This window comes from Pseudochaenichthys georgianus, chromosome 14 (genome assembly GCF_902827115.2).
Source record: "Pseudochaenichthys georgianus chromosome 14, fPseGeo1.2, whole genome shotgun sequence".
In the NCBI taxonomy this organism is placed as follows: Eukaryota; Metazoa; Chordata; class Actinopteri; order Perciformes; family Channichthyidae; genus Pseudochaenichthys; species Pseudochaenichthys georgianus.
In genome coordinates, this window is record NC_047516.1 from 31,148,262 (window position 1) to 31,166,626 (window position 18,365).

General features: G+C 42.4%; 1 protein-coding gene across 11 annotated transcripts in view; it reads left to right on the top strand.

The window, feature by feature from the left end:
• Positions 1 to 17,717, top strand: part of acaca (acetyl-CoA carboxylase alpha) — a 43,564-nt gene extending 25,847 nt beyond the window's left edge. For 6 of the 11 annotated variants that reach the window (XM_034099832.1, XM_034099833.1, XM_034099835.1 and 3 more), the window contains 19 exons: positions 615 to 839; positions 1,637 to 1,741; positions 1,915 to 2,070; positions 2,185 to 2,331; positions 2,900 to 3,169; positions 3,775 to 3,872; positions 4,049 to 4,169; positions 4,336 to 4,446; positions 7,828 to 7,971; positions 8,084 to 8,204; positions 9,760 to 9,856; positions 9,937 to 10,033; positions 10,810 to 10,945; positions 11,014 to 11,191; positions 11,273 to 11,385; positions 12,522 to 12,676; positions 13,384 to 13,554; positions 16,002 to 16,138; positions 16,220 to 17,717. In XM_034099832.1, coding sequence (XP_033955723.1) covers positions 615 to 839; positions 1,637 to 1,741; positions 1,915 to 2,070; positions 2,185 to 2,331; positions 2,900 to 3,169; positions 3,775 to 3,872; positions 4,049 to 4,169; positions 4,336 to 4,446; positions 7,828 to 7,971; positions 8,084 to 8,204; positions 9,760 to 9,856; positions 9,937 to 10,033; positions 10,810 to 10,945; positions 11,014 to 11,191; positions 11,273 to 11,385; positions 12,522 to 12,676; positions 13,384 to 13,554; positions 16,002 to 16,138; positions 16,220 to 16,346 — 2,709 coding nt within the window. In that variant the 3' untranslated portion in view covers positions 16,347 to 17,717. The remainder of the gene's footprint in view (positions 1 to 614; positions 840 to 1,636; positions 1,742 to 1,914; positions 2,071 to 2,184; positions 2,332 to 2,899; positions 3,170 to 3,774; positions 3,873 to 4,048; positions 4,170 to 4,335; positions 4,447 to 7,827; positions 7,972 to 8,083; positions 8,205 to 9,759; positions 9,857 to 9,936; positions 10,034 to 10,809; positions 10,946 to 11,013; positions 11,192 to 11,272; positions 11,386 to 12,521; positions 12,677 to 13,383; positions 13,555 to 16,001; positions 16,139 to 16,219) is intronic. The other 5 variants (XM_034099834.1, XM_034099836.1, XM_034099841.1 and 2 more) reach the window with 1 other exon arrangement.
• Positions 17,718 to 18,365: the final 648 nt, after the last annotated feature.

Consider the following 18,365-nt stretch of genomic DNA (forward strand, 5'->3'; position numbering starts at 1 on the left):
CACACACACACACGCAATGTCAAATATGTGCTACATTACTTTAAGATTACGCTTTAATCCTAAGAGACTTACTTACACGTCCGTAATAACTCAATTATACAATCATGTTTTAATGATTTAAAGGTAACGATTATTTTACCTTTACACAAAACAATTATTTATTTCATGTTTCACATTTCCATTATTACATTAGTCTATAATCAGAATCAGATGTGGTTCTATTTCCAAGTAGGTTTACACATTCATGGAATTTGCTTTGGTATACGTGGTGCATTCAAAGACACAGAAAAAGAATACGTAGCAAAACACAATAAAATAATGATGTGTTACCAAAAGTGATTTGCTATAAATAATCATTTATATTACATAGAATAAAGCAATGTTAATTATTTTTCCAATTCGTTTAGTTGTCTCCTTAAAAATAACAAAAAGATAACTGATAAAAGTAGAAGTACCCTTAAAATCGTAACAATACCCATCCCTCACACTGTAACTGTTTTAAACGATACTGTTGTGTGCTCATGTGATTGGGCATGGAAAATCCTTTTTCAAAAGTCTTGTGTTGTGAGTGTGTGTGTGTGTGTGTGTTAATTAGAGGCCTTCTCCAACCTCAGATCGAGGAGTCTGTGCGCTCCATGGTGATGCGTTACGGCAGCCGCCTGTGGAAGCTGCGCGTCCTGCAGGCCGAGCTGAAGATCAACATCCGCCTGACTCCAACAGGAAAGCAAATCCCAATCCGCCTCTTCCTCACCAATGAGTCGGGCTACTACCTGGACATCAGCTTGTACAAGGAGGTCACTGATTCTCGAACGGGACAGGTGGGGCCCAAAGACCGACAGGTGGGGCACTCGCACATCTTCCATCTCATCCGCTTGTTGTCCAGGCCAAGGGCTTCAGCTCCATCCTGGAAGTTCAACATTAACTCTTGAAAATTCAAAGATATAGTTTGTCTTGGAATATAAAAGTAGAATATAAACAAATCTGGCTTTAAGATGTATTGAATCGTTTATTTAGTGAGGTAAATCCAGTATGGTGTTGTGCCCCTAGTAATAACCCTAACCTCGCAGCTGATCAGGTGAGTTACACTTCATCCAGCCATCCATCCATCTGTCAATCAACACATCCAGTAAAGGGAACATGTGAGTTAGGTTGAACTAGGTTGAACTTGAGTTTAGAATAGTTTCAAGATAATGTGGTTGTTGCCGGGCCCTGCTGGGCTTTTGTGGGCCTTATTCAACATGTGACATCTGTGATTGGAAGTGCTACCATCAAACATACCAGCATTATAACATTATGTCATTTTTGTCACAGGTGATTGGTCGTGTCTGTCTGACGGCAATGATAAATGTTATAGCCTGATGTAATCTCTATGCTGTTACCACTTCCTGTTGTCCTTTAACATCTCTCATTCTGTTTTTTGATAGTATATAAATAGCTAATTGTAGGGTTGGACCTAAATATGACACTATTTGAATATTCCTTTGTTGATAATGTATTTTAGTTGTTTTTCCAAACCCCAAAATGTGTGTAAAAACACACCAAACCTTTTTAGGAAATGTTTCTTTCATTCATACCAAGAACAATACTATAGAATAATCTAATCCTTAAAAATGAATGTTTTTAATTAAATCAAAAGACTCGTGTTGCAACGGAGAAATGTCTGGCTGAGTCATCAACCCCCCGGCCAAAGCTTCGACCTTTCGCTGTCGATTGCAACCCAAGCTCCGGACCCAAAAAAATGGTATTGGGGACCTAGCCCTAAATTGTTACATCATGCACTTTGTATTGGTTAATTGCTGTAGCAGTGGGTATGACAGATGCTCATTATCATTTTCAAATTCATGATATCTTGGCAGAGGTGTCAGAAAAAGGTCAGTATCTCTATAAAGTCACTCTCTGTCTCTCTTTGTTCAGATCATGTTCCAAGCCTATGGAGACAAGCAGGGGCCGCTGCATGGCATGCTCATCAACACCCCCTATGTGACCAAGGACCTGCTGCAGTCTAAACGCTTTCAGGCGCAGTCTCTGGGCACGACCTATGTCTACGACTTTCCAGAAATGTTCCGACAGGTGCAGTGACGGCATCTAAAAACGATAATCTCAGCCATTGGGCTTACGATCCGCTCAGAATACAGACTGGCCCAAAAGTGCATATGAAATAACTTTACTCTGTTTCCTCCCCAGGCTCTGAAAAAGCTGTGGCACTCTTACCAAACGTTTGCCCACTTACCCAAATGCCCTCTTCCTTCTGAGCTGCTCACCTTCACAGAGCTGGTTCTAGATGACCAAGGTCTGCTGGTGCAGATGAACCGGCTGCCGGGGGGCAACGAGGTCAGTTCTTTGTTAGTCTGATACATCAATACAGACATTTACTTTGCTTTGACATGACATCTTTGTTTGTCTATCCACTCCTTTTTTTAAATGTACAATTTCCTTTTCACTCTGTAGGTGTCTCGGTGTTTCTTTGGCTGTGTTCTTGAGTACTTTTTAAGAACTTTGTGTAGATATTCTATGTATGCCAAGGATAAAATGCTGAGATCTGATACGTGTCAATTAATTGAATACGAATACATTATATACGGTATGGTACATATGTAAAGATATCTCATATGCCCTATTATATATTTATGGCACACTATATATAGTTAGAAATGGTATTTTATGTATAGATATAAGGCAATAATTGGGATATAATTATGGTAAATTACTATATGTATAGATTGGTAGTATTTACTTTGATAAATGTATAGTACATAATGCATAATCTGATATTTACTGAGACATGTTTATGGTCCATGGTGTACAGATGTGTAGGAGTTGCTGTGATGTCTTTATGGCATATGATGTATCGATTTATATGTTCTTATTGTTTAAACATGCCTCTGTCCCGTCTGTACAGATTGGCATGGTAGCATGGCGGATGACCCTGCGGACGCCAGAATATCCAGCGGGACGCGAGATCATCGTCATAAGCAACGACATCACGAACAAGATAGGTTCGTTCGGGCCCCAGGAGGACGTGTTGTTCCTGAGGGCCTCAGAGATGGCACGAGAGAGCGGCATCCCTCGGCTCTACATCGCAGCCAACAGTGGCGCCCGCATCGGGCTGGCAGAGGAGATCAGACACATGTTCCACGTGGCCTGGCAGGACCCAGCTGACCCTTATAAGGTCAGCCTGCAAAGAGTCACAAAGAGTTGTATTTGTGTGCTTCTCTTACATGATTCTAAAAATACACCAACTCAATAAAACACAATTATCATAAAACATATGAATTCTCTTAATTTTTACTTGTGAAGTTAATCTTCCCATCATGGATTTCATTACTTCAGACCGCTGCCTGCTGTTTTCTTTTTTAATGTTCTGTACGTTTGATTGTATTTCTTTATTATGGTATTTTAGAATCTAACCCTTTTTTATACCTATTTGTTTGTTGCAAATATATACGTTTGTGATTTAGTTTTTTCCTATTTTCTTTCTTTATATGTTTTAAATATACTGTAGTATAAATGTATTTTATTGTCATTCTATCGGATTATATAATCCTTGGTTTTTTTCTTTCAAAAAATAGAATTTAAACATGAGACCTATTTCTCCTGCAGGGTTTCAAGTACCTCCACCTATTATGTATTTGTATATACTGTACGTATTAGTGTGTTAATCTGATTATCTAATACTTTTGACCACCTTTTTTTTCATTCTTTTCATCAAAAAATATACTTTTTGTTTTCTCTTCTTGTGATTAAAACATAACAAATGATGTGTTTCCCCTGCAGGGTTTCAAGTACCTCTACCTAACACCTCAGGATTACAAGAAAGTATCAGCCCTGAACTCTGTGCATTGCGACCATGTGGAGGATGAGGGAGAATCCAGGTACGCCTTATTGTATTACACGTTGAGGAAATGAATCCGTGGGATGTTGTATTATCAGTCAAGAATGCATGACTCCATGCTGTCAAAGCCAATGAGATTACAACAGAGGTGACAATGAAGGGGAAAGCTATGGGAGGGTCACGTCTGGCGTTGGCTGAATATATGTTCCCATGCAGGTACAAGATCACTGACATCATTGGAAAAGATGAAGGGCTCGGTGTGGAGAATCTGAAAGGGTCTGGAATGATTGCCGGAGAATCCTCCCTGGCTTACGATGAGATCATCACCATGAACCTGGTAAGAGTGGAGTGGACGCACTTGTGTACGACAAACCCATGCAGACACATCGCCTCCTCCTTAGCATTGAGCTCTCCCTTTGTGTGGTCTTTGGAGGAACAAAGACTACCTGTGTACCAAGAGCTGATTAGCTTGCAAGCCTTAACGTGATTGTGTTGACCTGCAGGTCACATGCAGAGCCATCGGGATCGGGGCCTATCTGGTGAGGCTCGGACAGAGAACCATTCAAGTGGACAACTCTCACATTATCCTGACTGGAGCCGGAGCCCTCAACAAGGTCACTTCCTCCACCATACAAGCACATTTTAGCATGACACAAAAATGGTTGATACAAATGGAATCGCATGACTGAAAAAGCACTAAATGTGTTATCTCTAAATACACTCAATCTGCATTTTAATGAGGACGCCACTAGAAATAGTCTTTCATTGGCTATTACATTTTTCACCTAATATCTAATGGAAATTATCCTGGTCTTAATAATTATTCACCGTATTTTACTGATAATCATCAGAATGTGGTTACCCTTTTTTAAATGGCACTGGACGGCATTGGAAAAGTGCATTTGTAATGGGGGAATCGCACATTAAAATGATTTCCTATTTCACCTACTTAAGAAAAAATTGCACCAAAACAAACTTTACCCTACATTTATTTAGGAAAGGTGTTTTTGTATTGCTCAGATAGTGCTCATTCTTTGTAGGTGCACATCGTTTCAAAGTGTAAAATAAGCAATCATAAATCCTAATATCGCCCTGCAGATAACGTTCTTTTCTTTCATACATGATAAATCTTGTATTTAAAAAATCACCCAAATTTTTCATTGCAACCCGCTATAAAAATGAAATCGCCACATCCCTTCTATGCTGTATCATTGTTATTTGTCAGTGATAAATTAACATAAACTGCAGATTTTGACATTTTAAATGACACCGGGTAGATGAATGCCTATATTTCAAAGAAAGGAAATGAGAATAGTGTGTGCTATGATTTTGGTGCTGTTCCAACCGGGCGATCAGGCCTCCTCCTGCCTCGCTCTGTTCTACCAGGTTCCCCTCTGCGATCCCAGCCACGGGCCTGCCTGCCACTCACGGCGGAATAATTGAACGTGAACCATGAAGTTGTATTTGCATAGAAATAGAGTGACATGCCGGAGGCTGCAGTGCAGGACAACCATATCATTTGTTTTTAATCAAAAAGAAAAAGTTTTGCTGAGGCAGATTGTTTTCTTGCAAGCAGTTGATTGCTGTGTGTGTGTTACGCTTCACTACTTCCTTTGTCTTGTTTTCCATTCTCTGTCCTTGTCAGTGCATTAAGATAACTCCATTTCAAATTAGATGACAGATCGCAACATGGCAAATCATGCACATGGTCCCATGGTGGCACACCTATTTTCTGGGAGCTCAATCGTGTTTTAGATGCCCCGGTGTTTAGCTCTATGTGTGGGAGTAGACTCATGTTCATTTTTACTGACGAATGTCAACATGGTCTAGGAGGTGATGTGTTCCAATATATAATTTGTGTACAATTAACGGTGTTTACTTTAAAACGGCACTAATCCCACCAGCTATACAGCATACATAGGGCAGTCTGCCTGCTTATCACGTGGCTTCCTGGCTATTAACTGAAGCGTAATGGAGAGCAGGAGCTGCAACCCAGAGATCATCATTCCATTAGCTGCTGGGAATCTCTCATCTTTTCATGGGGAGTGGATAGTAACTACTAGCATAAATACCCCAGTGAGCTGTTTCATCCAGTTCTCCCCTTCATTTGCTTCCTCCCTCTGTTCCTCCTCCTCTCCTCTCTGCTGCGGAATCTTAATGAAGCCCGGGCGATGGCCGGCGGCTCCGGGGTTTTGTGTATGTCAAGGTGACTGCAATGTTTCTCGGGGCCGTGGGCTCTCCTGACAGCTTTAGGAGGGCGCCCTAGATTTGTAGCCGGATACATAACCATTAATGGTAATAAAGAAAGTAAATGATGGCTGAAAAGGTGAGAGCGGAGGGTAGGGATTGAGCTCCTCTCTGATTTTTATGGAACCATGTCAGGGCCCTGCCACCTGTTCGAGGCTGCTTATGAAAATAGGGTGGGCTGTGGGAGGATTTGATGGCTTCCGGTTGGCACAGGGCATTTGTGAAGGTAAAATGGGTTTGGTGGCTTCCACTCTTATACAACAGCCTCTTTCACAACTGCTGGATGGAGCTATAGAGATGTTCAGAATATACGGTGAAACAAGCTCCCCATTAATATCAGGACAGCAGAACACCTACTCAAATTCCCTTGCATACTAAAAACCCACCTTGGCCAACAAAACAGATCAAATATGTATTAGCACTTAAGCATGTCTGGCTTATTTCCACTTAACTCGTGTGTCTTATTCAAAAGGAATACACTTGCAGAACTATTGACATTTGAACTTTGCATCTTCCTCATTGATTGCACATATTATAAGTTGCTTTGGATAAATTATCAGCTAATTGAAACATGATGATAAAAAGGGCTTTAACATTGTTGAATTAAGTGCATGTGAAAATCTGATAATCCCCCAGGAAGAGTGTCGTGTGCACCCTCCCACCTCTGGTCGCTGTGGTTGAGAGATTTCTATTTGCTGATCACTTGTATAGACTCTGTATGCAGGCCCCCTGCTGTTACCTGTGTGCGATCTCATTGATCCAAACCCCCCCCTCCCCCACACCAGAAGCCTGGAGACAACACCTCCATGAACAGCATTTTCTTTCTGCATTCAAGGCAAACATATATAATGCAGTCTGAGAAGTGTTGATGAAACTCTCCTCCTGTCTCACTGACGTCCGGGTGTTGTTGACTAAGAGATGGAGGGGAAACGGCCATCTCTGGGCAGCTGTGGCTCAACCTTTAATTATAACAGAGACTGATGGGGAATTATTCATAGGGCCCTTAATTGTACTTCTCATTCCTCTGTCCTAGGCAGGCAAACAGCCTTGGGAGAGCTGTTTCTACGGGTAAGGCAGGCTCTTTCTTTGCGCGCGTCTTAGATATGACCATAAAACAATCTTTATTTTTAAGTCAGTTTGACCCTGCGAGGGACGGGATGTGCAGCGTCTTTTAATGTAGATTATGCTCTTAGGAGTGGTTAAGTGTCCGGGACGGGGTAATATGACTTCAGAGTAGGTTTGGGCGGAGGCTGTGTCTCTACGGCGTCTCAGCAAATGTCTTTGTCAATTCTCCGGTCGTAACTTCCAATACATCTACAGTGTCTGACATCAGTTCAAAGCTCTCCAGTGAGTTCCTGTTCTTTGCTCCAAAATTGTCTTCGCAGAGACCAGGTGTATAAATATACCTGTACAAATGGACTGTCAATTGTATAAATCCCTAACGTATTAATTCCATGATGACGTTCTGAGTGTTGATATAGCAGCTACAATATTAGAATGTCCAAAATGTATTCACGAAACGAGCGTATTAAAAGTTGTCTCCTTGTTGTACCGCGGACAAACCTGTCGGGGCATGAATTCAAACTTGCAGTGTTTTTGGCATCCTTTTAAATTACTGCAATAGTAATATCAAAGTTTAATTGTTCACTATTTTAGGACATTTGACCAAACAAAAAAACAACAGGATCACAACAGAAAACTATATTTGTCCTATTGTTAAATGCACACTTATCTTGTTCCCACTCCAGGTGCTGGGCAGAGAAGTGTACACATCAAACAATCAACTTGGTGGCATCCAAATCATGCACAACAACGGCGTTACCCACTGTGCCGTGTGTGATGACTTTGAGGGAGTGTACACGCTGCTGGAGTGGCTGTCCTACATGCCCATGGTAATGTTTGGATGCATCTTCTATCGGTGTGAGAATAAACGTGTGACCATGTTGAGAGTTGGATGTTGGATGTTGTTTGCTGCTCTAAAATTAAGCTATTTCCTTTTTTCAGACTAATTCGAGTCCAGGGCCAATCCTTGATGCGAAGGATCCCATAGATCGGCTGGTGGAGTTTATCCCTACAAAGGCTCCGTATGACCCTCGCTGGATGCTGGCAGGACGTCCCAGCCAGAGTGAGTCTCTTTTCGTGGAACCGTGTTGCTTTTCTGTTGCTAGTTTTGAACAAAAAAGATAAACATGTACAGATAATAAATTGGGCCATATTGAACTTTCACCAGCGTTTTTTCACCATTTTGACTATTTATAGACTAAATATTCCGTCTTAATAACAGATTTACTGACAAAAACAATCGCAAGTTACAGCTAGGCTGAACAACTTATCCGAATCCTATTACAATTGTTATATAGACGAGCACTGTCCCAATTGAAGCAGAAGCTGAAAACACCATTCTGAATGACATATTGTGATACTGCTGAGATACCCTGGCCTCAAATCATATGCAATGGACTTAAAGGGCCCTAGTATGCTCATTGTGAGGTTCATATTTGTATCGTGTGCTTCTTCTGTGACATTTTGACATGCTTTAATGTTCAAAGAGATCTTTCTTTTTCTTAATTAGAGATGTCCCACCCCTTAGCTTATCACCATGTGTTGGCGTGTAACGTAGTGATGTCACTATGTTACGGAAGTAAACAAAGGAGACCAACGGAGGCTCCTTTAGATCTTTTGATTAAAGAGAGAATAACGATGCAAACGAATGAATCGGACAAAAACATTTGTTATTATAATTTGTCCAAGTAGTTCAGCCTTGGTTGCAGCCGTGGTTGCAGCCGTGGTTGCAGCCGTGGTTGCAGCCGTGGTTGCAGCCGTGGTTGCAGCCTTGGTTGCAGCCTTGGTTGCAGCCGTGGTTGCAGCCTTGGTTGCAGCCTTGGTTGCAGCCGTGGTTGCAGCCGTTCTCTCAGCGGCCTCATCAAACACTGCACTGAACGTTCTATCGCCTCATACATTATTATGTTTGTGTGGTCATTTATATACTTCAACATTTGCTCATTTCCTCCACTAATCTTTTCTATTCAAAGTGCTTTATCAGCAGTTGTAAAGAGCCACACTCCTATTTATTTTGTGTTATTTATAAAGTAAAAAGCTTCATAATTGAATCCTTATACTCCCAGGGTTAAAGGTGAACATAATTCATCACTAGAGAGCCTGTTAAGAAACTAATAGAGAAACAATGAGGTATAAGATCATACGTCTAACAGCTACTGTAGATCAAGATAGCGCCGAAATGGATTGGGCGTGTTTTACACTGCAGGTCAGGACTTAGCAGGTTCCACATCAGTGTAATTACGGCTTGGGACAGGAAAGAGATTGGGGGCTGCGAGGGTAGCCAGTCAACGACTCTGGTAGTCATGAGTGGTGAGGCTTAATTGAATGGTAACCTCACAGCCTGGGCATGTTTCTCGGGGTGCGCGGGCAGAAAAACAGCTGAATCAGCCCTCCTTCTGCAGTCATCCATCATGGCTTGCTGCCAAGAGTACACATTCTGAGGGAGGAGGAATACACAAGTCGGGACCGCAGGAGGAATAAAGCTGCAGGTTTTGAAAAGAACACCATAGAAAGAGAGGATATATGTCCAGGAAATTGATTCAGTTGCATTTCCAATTTGAAATAAGTAACTCACCTTTCATTCATGTTGCACTCACACGACTCTCATTCCTCATTCACAGCTCCAAAGGGCTCCTGGCAGAGTGGCTTCTTTGACCAAGGCTCCTTCATGGAGATCATGCAGCCATGGGCTCAGAGCGTGGTGGTCGGCAGAGCCAGGTGAGTGTGCCGGCAAAACACACTGGCAATAGTCACTGTTAACGTAGTCAAGGTCATTTGTACATGTCTTCGCTCTACAGGCTGGGTGGGATACCTACTGGGGTGGTTGCCGTGGAAACCAGGTCAGTCGAGCTGTCAATCCCAGCCGATCCAGCCAATTTGGACTCCGATGCGAAGGTAATGGGTCGCTCAATGCATGTATTCAAGAAGGACTCTGGTTATATAACTTTAAAATAATATCTGCAATACATTTCACATATTTTTCTTAAATAACAAAACGGTTTGATTTGACCCTTTTGATGCGTATGATCATATCTGCAAGATCATGCCATCACTTGGAAATGTATTCCTTATTGTCAAGTGTCATGTTTGACACAATTGAAATGAAATACAATTTACATGTGGTATTTTCAAAATTAGAATATTCTTCTTAATTATTATGTTCAATTAACTAATATTGTTTATTGATTCCACTTTTGTATTTATTCATTGATCATCTTTGGGATGGATTGTCCGTCTTATTGAGTGAATGTAAATTGCCTGTCATGTTCGCCAAAATGCGTTTTCTTTTTTTTGTCAGTTCCTACATGCTCTTACCATAATAATTATAATAATAATGATATACTTTAATAATAAAGTAATTAACTTTTCTGACCTTAAAACACACAAACTCGCTTTGGTGCTTCACTTCTTTATCTCTCTTTCGAGCCTTTCCCTGTTCACAGCTTCCCTCCAATACACACCTGAAACGCTCATCCATGCTCGGAGACTGAACCAAGGGGTGTCTAATGGCGGCCCCTTTTATAACAAATATAATTAATTGTTATCTTTGCTGAATTCCACTCAACAGCCCACAATAGACTATATTTAATCTCACTTTCCTCAGCCCAAACTCGAGTGTTCTGATATGTACAGAGAGCCTTGTGCTGATGTATACCGATTTGTATATTTAGATCATCCAGCAGGCCGGACAGGTGTGGTTCCCAGATTCTGCTTTCAAGACGGCGCAGGCCATTAAGGACCTGAACAGAGAGGGGCTCCCTCTGATGGTGTTTGCCAACTGGAGGGGCTTTTCTGGAGGAATGAAAGGTACTTCTACTTCCGCGGTTATCATCGATGCGGGATCAAACCCATTCTCATGAACTCTCCCCTCTTAGATATGTACGACCAGGTGTTGAAGTTCGGGGCCTTCATCGTGGACGGGCTGCGGGAGTACAGGCAGCCGGTCCTGGTTTATATCCCCCCCCAGGCTGAGCTGAGGGGGGGATCCTGGGTGGTCATAGATCCCACCATCAACCCTCGTCACATGGAGATGTACGCTGACAAGGACAGCCGGTGAGTTGGAAAGCAAAGGCGCACAAAAGGCCTCGTCTTATCAAACCCGTCTAAGCTCACTTAAATCACTCCCGTCTCCAGAGGTGGAGTTCTGGAGCCCGAAGGAACGGTGGAGATCAAATTCCGGAAGAAGGACCTGGTGAAGACGATGAGGCGAGTGGACCCGATCTACATGAGCTTGGCTGAAAGACTGGGTGAGTCCTCCGGTTTCCCCGCATTCTAATGATAGCCCTTTACTGGCGTCCCCCCTCGGCCTTGTCCTCATTTGTTGGCCAGGAGAAATCCATCAGGTCGGAGCATGTGTGCGTTCACAGTCGTTCTTTATTTGGTGTTGATAGTATCATCTTCACCGCACTCCCCCGGGAGACGTGTCAATCACAGCCTGCTCAGATCAATCCCCAGCTCTCCGTCTCTCCGGCACAGCGTATTGATTTTCCTCCAGGCTCAGAGAAACGGTGCTCCAATTCCACGTGGGCCCTGCGCTGAGGGCCGATGGGAGCAATGGAGGGGCTGCCGGGGAGTGGTTACAGAGCTCACAGATTGGAATTGACAGAAATCAGTCTTTGGTGACAACAGCCAGGGGTTTTGGGGGTGGCTCCGAAACAAAAGGAGTTAATTCACCGCCGCATGCTCATGAAGAAAGCTCATTTGATGGTAATGGGACTAGGGATGTGACGGTATGGATTTATTTTCTTACCGCGGTGGGAAATCCCCAGTGGTTTGGCGGTTTACGGTTAATGGGTTCAGAACAAGCATGCGACGGGATATTTGTGTGGTTTAAACAGATGTTTCTGCAGATGATGCTTCGCTTTACGTGAGAAAAGAAGAGTCCGGAACTGTAACTACGTGACAAAACATACGTTAGGATAGTAGCACCTAGAAATTGCTTCTGATGAACATCTTACACATCAAGTCAAAGTTATTTCAAACTATTATTGTGCAAACGGTTTGTTTAAGTTTACAGTGTTCTTTTGTGCACATTTGATTCAAACTGCTAGTTTGTGAGAAATAATAAGACGGCTATCAAGAATTCCGAATTCTTAGTATTTTTATAACTTTAAATTGTATTCAGAAAAACGGGTGCATGCAGTAATGGTCGCTATGGTACATGACCACACCTACATCACACCAGGAATTGGGGTCCAAGTAAACCAATAACACTTAAGATTGAAGTTATGGAAGATTAGTCACAACCTTCAGAAGTGTTTTATAATACTGTAATACTGCTTTTAGGATGACCTGTGACTCCTTGTCTGTAGGCACAGCTTGTAATCGAAACCGACAGGCATTTGGTTTCACACAATAGTTTGACGGTACCATTTTCCAACAGGAACCCCTGAGCTGAATCCCTCTGAATGTAAAGAGCTGGAGACCAAGCTGAAGGAGCGAGAGGAGTTCCTCCTGCCCATCTACCACCAGGTGGCCGTGCAGTTCGCAGACCTCCATGACACCCCGGGTCGCATGCAAGAGAAGGGTGTAATAACGGTGAGCACTCCTCACATGCATGCACCGGTAAAGTGTGAACCGCAGTATGTGACAAACCAGAAGAGCCCACAGGGGAGTCCAAGTGTAGCTGCTGCTGCTGCTGCTGCTGCTGCACCTGCCTGTGTGAATAATGTTTGGTCTGCGAGACTCGTCCTCATAATTATCTTGCGATGACCCCGGTCAATCACCTTAGAAACTGCAGAGCCGCCTCGGGCAGGCGCAATCTCATCCTGTGCCCTCACACTCCCATTTTTCACACACAACATACACACACTCCGTTTGACTGCCATCCATCTGTGAAGACCCTTCTGGTCATGTGAGCGGTCTGGTTGGTCCACACAGTATGGGCTTGAAGGACAACTGCATTTGAACCAACCCTCATTAACAGCGTCTCACTTGTAAATCCACAACGAAATAACGAAGCACATTGTTTCGTATTTGTGTTGCATCGATCCACGCTTCTACAGCCCGGGACTATGTCAAAAATAAAAGGCGTTTTTTTTTTTTTTAAACCAAATGAAACTTAAACGTACGTCCTTTCTGCCAGGCAGTCTGTCTCCTTAATGAGTTCTATGTCTTTGTGACATCACTGCAGAAAAAAACCAAAAAAAAACCAGACTGACATTTAATGATTTGTAAAACAAAGGTGATAATGGCTCCTCGTAACAGAAGCTGCAACGACATTAGCATGTGTTTTTTTCTCTCAGGATATCCTCGATTGGCAAACATCCCGTCAGTTCTTCTACTGGCGCCTGCGGCGTCTGCTGCTGGAGGACACGGTGAAGAGCAAGATCTCAGCGGCCAACAGCGAGCTGACAGACGGACAGATCCAGGCCATGCTGCGCCGCTGGTTCGTGGAGGCCGAGGGGGCCGTCAAGGTAAAACCCCCCCGTGTGCTCATGACCTTTGTGTTATATATCCAGAGAGTTCGGGAGGAAATGTAGAATGCCATAGTTAATGTCTTGTAGGTTTGCTTGTGTGTGAAATGGACTTGGATTTGTATCTGTTTGTATATGTGTTGGTTTGACAGTTGCAGGGCTTGTTAGCTATACCAGAGTTAGCTATGGGCGTATTTACATTTGTCGTGTCTGGGCAGGAAATAGGCAATAGATATAGAATATTCTTTTGTTTATCCCCTTGGCGAAATGCAGGTCTCTAGCTTGTACAATCCTATACATTGATTTAAAACAATTGATAACAGGTGTGCATTAGAATTACCATATCATCCCGGGTATGGAGAGACTACGAACGATTGAGACGGAACCTCAACAACCATATGAAACGGAAACATTTAGAGGCATGCAGTGTTTGTGTATGTGTGTGATGGAGTCATGATTGTGTTGATTTTAGCGGTCGTTGTTTTTTAATATATATGAGTTTGACGAACAACGTTTTGCCAGTCGAGCTTTATTTCACTGGTCACATTTTGGTTCTTTGCAACTTACATTTTTCAAATTAAAATAGATTTTGCAATGATTGAATGTAGGAACAAAAAGAATGCTTAGAATACCACAGTATCCGTTTCCTCTTTCCCGACATACAAAGCCTAATAACCATGGAAATCAGGAAAGGTTTTTCTTTCTTCCAATGCCCTAAAGCACACCAAAAAGACAGAAGACTGATTAAGCATAAGCAGCACATATGTGGAAGAATGATCGTCTTTTCTCTGCCTTTTGAAATGGCTCATTCTGAAATAAGGTCAGGGAAAGTGGCTACATTCTCAAGTGAACCCCCTGGGAATGATTCGAATGGTTGTTTCTAGCGCGTTTCTTCTCCTGGAGGTGCACTAGATAAAGAAGTAGTAACCATTCCTATCGAATCATTGCCATGAAATACTGATGGACTGATAACCGGTAGTTAATGAAAATAAACGCCCCTCAGAGATCCATAAATGCATCATGGCCAGTTTGGGGGCTCAGAGGAGCCGACCCTGCGTCTGAGATCTCCTCAGAAGTGGCCCTCTTGTTCTCTCATATATTATCCCAATCAGGACGGCCTGTCTTAAGCCACAATTAATCACAGCCCTGGCACGTGCAGATAGGAGAGCAACACGCTGTTTCTTAATTAAAAGCAAACAGATTAAAAATGATTAATAAGGGCATTAAATGTTCTTGTGGACCTCAAGCAGGACTGTTCATAAAAAAGGCAAGAGCCCATGAAAGCCCTCAGCCCCCAAATCTTTGCTAAGCCCTCCAGCCTGCAGGCTTTGTTTGGGATCAGAGATGGCGACACTCATGAATATTAATTCCTCTCTATCAGGTCCAGTCAACAAGACATCCGGCCCCCTTTGAGCCTGTCCGTCTCCTGTGTTCTAGTTGATGTTACACTATGGGTTGATGCATGATATCGTAGAGTCGAGACACATGTTTACATTTTTTGGGACTATTTTTAAGCTTCATGTTGAAATTAGTTAAAAGAAAAGTCTTATTCATCTAGAAATACATTTAATAAATTGAAGAAATATTACAAGTTACCCATAGATTACTAGTTACCCATATAACAAAAACTTCACTAAATGATATATTGAATTGAAGATTGCACAGATAAAGGAATAACTGTTCTACGCAGCACAGTAAGAGGAGGGGAGCTGTTCAGTTTAAGAAGACTTAAAGAGACAATCCTTAAGAAATAGACTTATCTTGTTACCTGCACATACAGCACAGTGTCAACCAAAAGATACAGGAATATTACTATGCCAAGTTTCGAGTAATTCAAATACTGGTAGTAGACTCATGTTGTTAATGTATACTGTATAGGGTTATCACAACTTAAAACACTTTCAACTTTGTGTATAATTATATCTTTGGAAGAATGGAAAATAAAAGGGATGTGCAGTTGAAATAAATGTGTTCCAGTTGGAGGAAGTCCCACTATGATGGAATCTCCTCCAGATTCACCTTTATTTGAACGGGATAAATAATTGGTACAAGCTATATTAGGATGTCATTTGAGTTGGAACCATTTTTTTAACTCATACTTTAAAAATGGCTGAAAAGTAGACAAGTAGACTGTGACAAATGGGAAAGCCCAACTCTAAATAAGTCCATATATTAATTATACATTGACTGTCACATTTTATTTTTGATGATATGCTATCTATGAATGAATATATGAAGAAAATAAATCCAGTCCCTAAATGTTCAAACTTTTCACTGTTTTATTCGGTCTAGTTTGTCTAAAAAGCCATCGTCAGCACGTGGGACAAAAATAAAAGAATGATGTCTTCATATAATATGTGAAACGCATCTTGTGTTCGAGGCTTGATATCAAAAAAGGGAATACTTGAATCGTCCTCACAATGAGTCATGTCCCCTGCCTCACACAGGCCTATCTGTGGGATAATAACGAAGAGGTGGTGTCCTGGCTGGAGAGGCAGCTGGCTGAAGAGGAGGGGGCCAGGTCTGTGGTCGACGAGAACATCAAGTGCATCCGCCGAGACCACATCCTCAAGCAGATCCGCAGGTGAGAGCCCGCAACCATTTAGATTCACAATGTCAACAAATCATTTCCCTCCCTTGATCTCCTTTTTACTTTTATTTCCAGCCTCGTTCAAGCCAATCCGGAGGTTGCCATGGATTCCATCGTGTACATGACTCAGCACATTTCGCCCACGCAGAGAGCCGAGGTGGTCCGCATCCTGTCCACCATGGAGACGTCGGCCTCCTCTTGAGGGGGGGGGCGGCCTCTCCTCCCTCTGCCTGGCTGATGCTCTTCTCGGACCGCCTCCACAGCCAGACCCCGCTCCTGGGCGGGGACCCCGAGTCTGGAGGAGCCAACGCGAGGGCCACCTGGCAGCTGCCGGGACCCCAGATGAACCGTTGGCTATGATTCTCAATAAGCAAGAGCTCGGACAACTAACAAATACTGAACATGTTGTCCAAATATCTCCGGCTAACGTATCGCGCGTACGCTCGATAAATCTGTGTTTTTTAATTCAAGAGCAATTTAAAAAAAAAAAGAAATAAAAACTAGTCTCTAATAATCTGCCCAGGTCTACCAGGGGCCTCAACACGACTATACCGTTGTATGTTGTTGTCATATGACAATGGTTTGTGACATATGCTTGTTAAAAACCACAAGTGTTTTGATGACCAACAGACAACACATGCCTTGGGAGGGGGCATTAGTGAGAAAGAAGGGGGTTTTACTTTCCTAAGCAGGGAACACTTAGTTACTGAACAAAGGCGGGGGGAACACTACAACGGATCCGGACAGGAGAGCCCAGCGGGGAGCGGGCACAGGGTCCCTTTTAGACCCCCACTGCTTCACAGTTACCCTGTGGAGAGCCCGCCACGGGCCGCGCTCCTCGCAACAAAACCCACAGCTGCCCCTTCTGTTCTCACTCACACGGTTCACACACATGCTGCTGCGGACGCACTTTACTGTTTACTGTTACCTCACCCAGAATCAGAGTGGAGGACGCATCTCGCATACAAACACATCGGTACCAACGGTAGTATAGACAGAGGTGATGATGGTTTTAATGAGTATTGACAACGATACTAATAGTGTTTGTTTAGAAATAGCCTGTACCCCTTTTTTATGAATACTTAAAACAAACAAATTAATATTTTTGAATTTGCACTAATTCAACTAATGTCGGCGTGTGAAAGAGTACTGTTCACTGGATTTACATGTTACACATCGAACACATTGTTTCATTCACTGTAATCCAAACTTACTGTTCTATTTAAAGTGTATGAAATGTTACTTATTTTTAATATACGTTTTTGAGAAACATGTTTGATAATTACTTATCTGCTTGATTTGTTACTTGCGGACAAGCACATTGTGGCAACTGTACGAGAGTACACACTGCACCATAATGCTGAAATAAATGTCTGGATCTCATATCCTCTGCAGAAGAAATGCAACGTCAGCAATGTGAAATGGCTTTGTGGTCAGTGCTGTGCCTTTGATTTGCCTGTATTGACATGTAGTTGCTTTATAAGTAACTGGTTGCTTCCTGCACAAACATGGAGAACAATTTACAGTGATGAGCTCTAACTGTCTGCAAATGTAATAAAGCCTACCCAACTCAGTTTGAAGTCAAACGTTTATTTTTTTTTATTTTTTTTGTTGCTTTAAATCTAAGTAACCAAACCCAAGTTTCCAAGAAATTGCAGTAATTTAATTTGTCAATTTTCTTTTTGTATATATTGATGATCCGCGGGACAGATAATCACATCACTGGAAGCCTCATTAATTCCAGCAGTCAGAACAAAGTCTATTACTCTGGAGAGACATTTTCTGATTACTCGAAAATGATAGTCTTCCCATTCCTCAATCCACAGATGATTAAAGTGGCATTTTCTTCCTGGCTTTTAAACTTCAACAGTATTAAGGAGGATGAAGCAGATCAAACAAATATTGAGGGATCTATCTCAGCCCCTCTTTTTATTTTTTTTGTTTCATTCTTTCACATCATCCCTTGGCTCTGTCAACTCTTTCCCCGTCCCACCAACAAATATGTGAGACAAATTGAGTTGCATGCACCCAATACCCACCACAATTATAGGAGGCCCAATAAGAAAATGAGTCATTTGGTTGTATAATTGGAAATGTGCCTTGCTTGGTCTCTCCGGTCTCCCACAGGGTTTTGCTCATTTGTGGCGCCATGCTAGGCTGGCTAATTCTTCTTTTAATCACCGACAAACTGCGGAATAGAGTTCCTCCTAAAACTCTTGGC